The following is a 6,596-nucleotide window of genomic DNA, read 5'->3' as shown; positions in this document are numbered from 1 at the left end:
TCAGATTTCGGCTGCGGTGGATGATGACTCAACTATGATACTGCGGTGAGGCAGGCCCGGGCCGCACCAAAACATGGCGGGCGGTCGGACGTTGTGGGCGCGGGTACTTCCCTTCCGCACGGGCGCGCAACGTACCTTTGAATTCACAGAAATTCCAATGAACGGTGACAAAGGGAATTTTGACAATGAATTAAAAGAATTTGCTTCCGGTGAACGTCAATTTTTTTTCAGATTTGAGTAATTCCTGGGTGCGCCCTCTGCTCGCCTCCGCTCCGCGCCAGGTTAGGGTAGGCCCCAGGATGACACCGGAAAAATTGATGTGACATGTGTCACTTGACAAGTGTGACACTGTGTGACACCTTGGTATGTCGCATATGTGGTGTGACCGTATTTTTGGTCAAGTTTGCGGTGTGACCCTCTTATGTGTTCTGCTGCCTAAACCTTCTCAGCGGATGTTTGTCTCAATTGGTGTGACCAAAAGTCAGGCCACACTACATTGTGTGACCACAACTTGTCACACCGATTGATGTGACTAGATTTTCCAGTGTGTATGAGCATTAGCGCCGAGCCGACCTCCTCGGGACCGGGACCCGCTCCTCCGCGGCACAGCGGCCCACTCCCACGACCTCGCCCGACCCGGCCCCACCGTTTGGGAACTATTCATCAAAACGAATGTGGAGCATCGGGTCGACACCGCACGCGGCACCGCTATCCGGCGGGGGCTGGTGGGGGCTCCGGGCGACCGTCCCCAAACTGTGGTCTGCTGACGGACACGTGATGTTGGGCTTCCCGGTTACCCATCCGGAGATTTTGCGGGTCTTCATACAATCTCCATTTGGTCTTACGAATTTGTGGTCGTCCAACAACAATGATTTCGGTCTTCTGGCAACTTTCTATGTTTCCCGATAGGTTTTGGGCCTAAAAATTTCCTTGCGCTTCCTCGCATCTTTTCGGTCCTCCTAGTTTTTCTTGGTTATACTGGTGGTCTTCCTAGGTCTTCATGGTTTTTGGGCGGCCAGTACACGATCGCACCTTAAGGGTGGTTTAGCCCGTCGGCCGAGGAAGGTTTTCACGCCCTTGCTGCACTCCACCCTCTTGCCACTATAAATACAAGCGCACACCCATTTTTCTGTTTTCCTTGATTTTTCTATTTTTTTCGTTTCTTTCGGTTTTCTCCTCGAGTTTCCTTAATTTTTGTTGTTTTTTCGTTTTTTCTTATTTTCTTCGGAATTGGGGTGGGGGTGGGGGAGTGTTCAACTGATTTTTTTGAGTAAAGGGCACCTTGGTCCTGCCACAGGCGCCTCATGCACGCGCCGGGCCCGGATTAGCACGTCGTGCGGTGGGATTTGCAGAAAGAGATAATACCCGCGGCTCAGGCGCCGTCGCGCTCCTAAATCCCGGCCGCAGCGCCGCCCGCCCACGACGCCCCCAATGCACGACAAAGCCGCGCGCAAAAGTTAAACAAGACGCCGAGGCGCAAAGCAGGTCGGCCCTCAAAGTCGCGCAGTCGTCGCCCCCCGTCCCGACCCTCCCGAGCCCCACCCCGCCCCGCCCTGCCCCGCCTCGCGCGCCAGAGGCCTCGGTGGTCGCCCAGGAGGTGCTCGCGGAGATGAGCGCTCACGCTCACGGCGACAGCCAGTGTGACACCTCTTCACCAAACTATTGCGGTGAGACGAAACGTCTCCCGATGCACTGCCCGAGCGCCTGACGGGGCTGAGGTAGGCAACCCAGCACGTTGGCGGCACGGGTGCTCCCGGGTGGCCTACCCGCCAGGCGCCCCCGAGCGAGCTGCCGCCGCAAGGGGAGCAGAAGCAGCCCGCGCCGCTACCGGCCGCCCGAGGCGTGGCACGACACTCGCAGCGGCGAGGCCGGGAATGTCTATGGGCCAGGTCAGGGCCCAAACGGGGCAAGCACCGTTGTCGAGCACGCCGACAGACAGCGGGCGGTGCGATCATCCATCTTACTTATGCCTCCATGTGTGTGTGTTCGCAGGGACTGGAGTTCGCGTCCGGAGACCTGGGCGATGGCATAGTTCTTGCTGGTGAGTACGCGTTAGTCGGCGTTCGTCGAGGAGGAGAGTCACACAGCAGTGTGACAACCAGCCGGCCTGGGCTGGTGTCGAAGTGATGCCTGTCCGCGCGGCCGGGTCGCGATGCCCGCTTTGGAGCGGAGCCATGAGGATGCCGGTCGCCTGTTTGGGCCGGCCGCGTCGCCACGCGCTGCATAGTATTCACAAAACAGAGTTGTGGACAGGGAAGCAAAAGCTGAAAGGTTTGCGAGGGGCAAGTAAAGGCGAGCGGCGCCACTACAGTGTGTGCCCGCGCTAGTGTTGTTTGTTTACACGAAATTCTTCCTGGCCTGCGGCGGGCGCCAACTAACAGGGTGCCATCCACGCCAGCGAGGTGCGATGGCTGAGTAAACAGAGTGTTTACCTATGTAGACGGCCAGTGTCAACACTCGCCAGAGAAGATAAGGTCAACAATAATAATAAAATAGTAATTATGGTCCATCCCCCCACCCTCTCTCTCCAATGGGCCAGAGAACTTCTCGTTCACAGCACCAACGTTGTTGGGAATATTCCGATAACTGGAGAGAGATGGTTAGCTTGCCAGCTTTTCGCGATTCAATTTGCTTTTCCTCAATCCGATAACGCGCTTTCTTGTGCGCCACACCCAAGGATAACTCCGCGCCTGCCACGAGGACAAAGGGCCCTCGAGAAGTCATCGGGAAATCATGTCGGTAATCTCACTCGAGAGGCCGAGGCTACTGCCACACTGCGCGCGTGCGGGGTGTGCCATCGGTATCACACAGGCAAAAACGAGAGCGGGGAAGATATTCGAGATATTTAATGGTTCATATTTATTATTTGGGTATTCGTTTCTACAAAAGACCCAAAAGTCTCATTGTAGTACATCAGGATTGGGGTGAAAGGGATGGGAGGGAGGGAGAGATGGAGAGGGAGTGTGTGTGTGTGTGTATGTGTGTGTGTGAGAGAGAGAGAGAGAGAGAGAGAGAGAGAGAGAGAGAGAGAGAGAGAGAGAGAGAGAGATTATGGAAGATCTCGCTTGTTTTTGCCAGTCATATTATCAGACGTCACACATCACTTCTCCAACACTCAACGGCAGGGTAGACAGTTGTACTCGTAAAAACAATTTGTCTTAGACAATGTTTTTGCTGTTTATCAGAACGCACAGGCAATGTTATAGGATGATGCTAGAATAGTATATTGCTCTACTGTAACTGTATAATCTATGCTAACGAAACGCTGCAGCGAAGAGATTTTAATTGTGGCTACAAAAAGAACGATTCCCACGTCGTTGCCTGGGCGAGTAGGCCTCTCTGACGTCTGACGCGCGGGGTTCGCGGGGACCTCGGCGGGGACTGTAGCACCTGGAGCGGGCTGACCTGGCGGGGAACATTGGGGCCGGCGCTGGTTGTCCGCCTGTAGGCGCTTGTCGAGCGTCCCGCCGCCCGGATAGGAAGCCACCCACTCACCCTATCCTGGCGGGAGCTTCCAGCCTGCTGCAGAGCTGCCCCCCCCCCCCCAACCGTGTGCTGGGTGCCAACACAACAGTCACGTCCCTGTCGGCAGTGGTCGCGGTAGGTCCCCCCAGTTGGTTCCCCGCGCTTGCGGTATTTCTTTTGGCTGGTCTAACGCTGGTCGCTTGTGCTTGCGCGGCGCGCTGTGCGTTGTCTGCTTGCTTCCCCGAGGCGGGGGCGGCCGGGGCTGCGCCGCCTCCAGAGGTGTCCCTGGGGCGGCCGTGCGGTGCGGGCGCGTAGAGAGGACGCCGCGCAGGGCCGAGTCAGTCGTTGCCCCTGGCGGAGGCACACATCTTACGCGCGTCGCGAGCCGCGGCTGAAGGCGGCCATAAATCCTGCAATTATTATCGCAATGATGCAGTGGCTGGCTGCGCTGCCGCGCTCCCACCACCACCGCGCTCCGGGGACGCTGGTCCAGGCAGTCCAGGCGACGGCAGGCAGCCGCCACCGCTGGGCCGCCCGCCAACGAATCTATCGTGCTTCTTTTGCCTTGGACTCACTATCTTCACGACCCTGCTCCCTGCTTGATTGAAAGTCTCTCTTCCCCAACGCCCTCCACTGTCGGTGTAGTGGACTGGACAGTGCATCGGCCCTGCCCAAAAGACCCGCAACCACGTCGCCGCGCCCGGCCGCGCTGAGCCCAATCCAAACGACCCCGCCGTCCTTCCTGCCGCCGGCATCGGCTGGTCAGGACTGCTCCAGGCTGCTCAGGTCCGGAGCGCCCTTCTTCTTTTTCTCGCCTTTATGGTTTCCGTATTCTAGGAAGGCTCGCTGCCGACGCGGCGTGGCGCGGCGCCGCTCTGGCAGACCGGCCGAGACCGGCCGAGACCGGCTACGGGTGTGATGGCGGACACCTACTCCCACCGGCGGAGGGGTCAGGAGGGGGTTACAGAGGGGGGGGGGGCAAACGATCGGGGTGCAGAGCACGACGCGGAGCAGCACTGGAGGCGGCGCGAGTGCAAGGTTGTGTCAACGCATAGCAAATATATGAGGCGTTGTGGGCACGGGCGCGCCCAACCGGCGGCCGATGCTCGCTTGAAGTATAGCAGCGGCCGGCAGAGCCCAGGGAATGTGATGAACGCAGTCGAGTGCCGCGGGCCGGCCTTACCCAGCCTGGCTGGCTCACCCCCGCACCCCCAGCTGCCCCCCGAGCTGCCTCACCGAATGAGCCTGTCGCGCCACGCCGGGACGGCCGACGCCGCCGTTTAGGAGCGGTCCCTAGGAAGCGATACCGCTGGGTGCTGGACGGGCAGCGCAGCAGATAGGCTGCGGGTAAACAGCGGGGTGCGGCTCCACAACAGGGCCCTCTCAGCGGAAGCCCGAGCTTGGGTCACCTTATGGCTCTTCTCTTTGGAGCCGCGCGGACGCCAGCCGAAGACAACGGCGAGGCGATTAGGAGAGAAAGAGAACTACAACTCTCCCGGGAGAGCGCTTGGTGGCGCTCCCTCCCGAGTGCGGCCACAGTGCGAGGTGGAACACGATCAGCGAGGGCTCCTCGCCGTGCGATCTGGGTCTTTAGAATGGCCGTTTGAAGTGTTCTTCTCGGCGAGGTGCTCGAGCCCGGGCGGCTGCTCCGTAGTTAGTTAGGGGGGGGGGGGGCGGTTGCTGAGGTCAGAGATGGCGTACTTACGCGTATGACTGGAGCGGCGGTTAGGAGCTGGCCTCGCTGCTCCTTTGATTGGGCCGCGCTCGGTCTGGGCCGGCTCGCCCAGCGGGCGGGGCGGGGTGGGGCGGGAGGCGGGGGCCGCGGGCTGCCGATGTCGTGCAAACCTTTTATTTCGGCGACCAGTCCTCCCTCCCCGGGCCCCTCCGGTCCCGTGCGGCGTGCGTACCTTGCTCCTTCTCACTCACGGGTCTCACGCCGCTGCACAGCGACTGGACGTCCCACGTCCCACCCGACTGGTTGACGCCCCGGGGGTGACCCCCAGGGCGCTGATGGTCTCGCTGTGCTCGTCTGCGGCCAGCGCGGCGAGACGTTTAGGGAACTCATGTCGGCAATGTTGTCAGCCAAGCCAGCCAAGCTTGTCGTCGGAGGAAGCGACACTCTTAGCGTTTGAGTAAGGAAATAAAAGGAAGGTGTCGTATGCGATACGAGTCCACGCAGCCGACGGCGGTTGGGGAGAGCGACAAGGAAAAGATACTTTTTGACTCGATGCCAGGTTGAGAGGTGATTCCCCGCTGGGCAGGAAGAGGGGTGGGGACGGCGGCCGGCCGAGACACCTCGCAGTACAAGTGGCGGCGGGGGTCAGCCGGCACTGGTCGGGACCTTTATCGCTATCACTGGAAAAATAAAAAGGAAAGATATATGCACGTGTGGCATGCGTGTGTCTGAGGGGTACACTAAATAAAACCATTGTACATTCCCCCACAACATCAGAAAAATAAGAAAATATCAACAAGAAAAAACAGAAAAAATGGTGCTTGCTTGTAAAGGCCCCCTCGTGTGTGTCACTTATAAGGAAAACGTTTCCACACGCACTCTCAATACGTTAGTTGGTTTATTTCCTCCGGGTCGGGGCGTCGGTCCCGTGGCTTGCCAATAACACGCTGCGACATGCGCGTGAGCGCGACATCCGGATGCAGAGCGAGATGTGCAGGTCGTGGTTGTTGTTGTTGTCGCCGCGACCACGCGTGGCGCGAGTGGGGCGCGAGAGGGGCGGAGTGCAGAGGTGGTCTTCCTCCTCGCACTCCATCATGGCTCTGGCTGCCCCCACCTGACCCCGGGGGTGTCGCGCTCGGTCGCGCTGCCTACGTCCGGTGGAGCCGGGCGCAGCGGGCTCAGCAGCAGAGGCGATACAGTGGGGCGGCGGCCCGGGCGCCCTTGGTGTCTCGGAAGTGCGGGGCGCACCTCAAATGGATTGCGACATGAATTGCATTGGAGCCCACCGGCAGGGCGCCGTACTCTCTACGGCCCGCGCCCGCCCGGCTCTCCCCTCTCGCCTTGCGGTCGGGCCCCCGGTCATGACCCTCCTCGGCCAGGTGCAGCTCCCGCGTACAATGTAAACAGACAATTCGTACCTGGCCTGAATGACAGTTTGACAGTTGTTACAGTTGAA

General features: G+C 59.6%; 1 protein-coding gene across 1 annotated transcript in view; it reads left to right on the top strand.

The window, feature by feature from the left end:
- Positions 1–6,596, top strand: part of LOC113205109 (uncharacterized) — a gene marked incomplete in the record, with an annotated part of 26,262 nt that overhangs the window by 3,547 nt on the left and 16,119 nt on the right. Inside the window, 1 exon segment of the mRNA XM_026420581.2 lies at positions 1,993–2,041. Within this exon segment, the coding sequence (XP_026276366.2) occupies positions 1,993–2,041 (49 nt within the window).

Source organism: Frankliniella occidentalis, unplaced genomic scaffold (genome assembly GCF_000697945.3).
Source record: "Frankliniella occidentalis isolate FOCC.00 unplaced genomic scaffold, Focc_3.1 Scaffold269, whole genome shotgun sequence".
NCBI lineage: Eukaryota > Metazoa > Arthropoda > Insecta > Thysanoptera > Thripidae > Frankliniella > Frankliniella occidentalis.
Note: the sequence above shows the minus strand (reverse complement) of the source record. Positions and strands in the feature narration are given on the sequence as shown.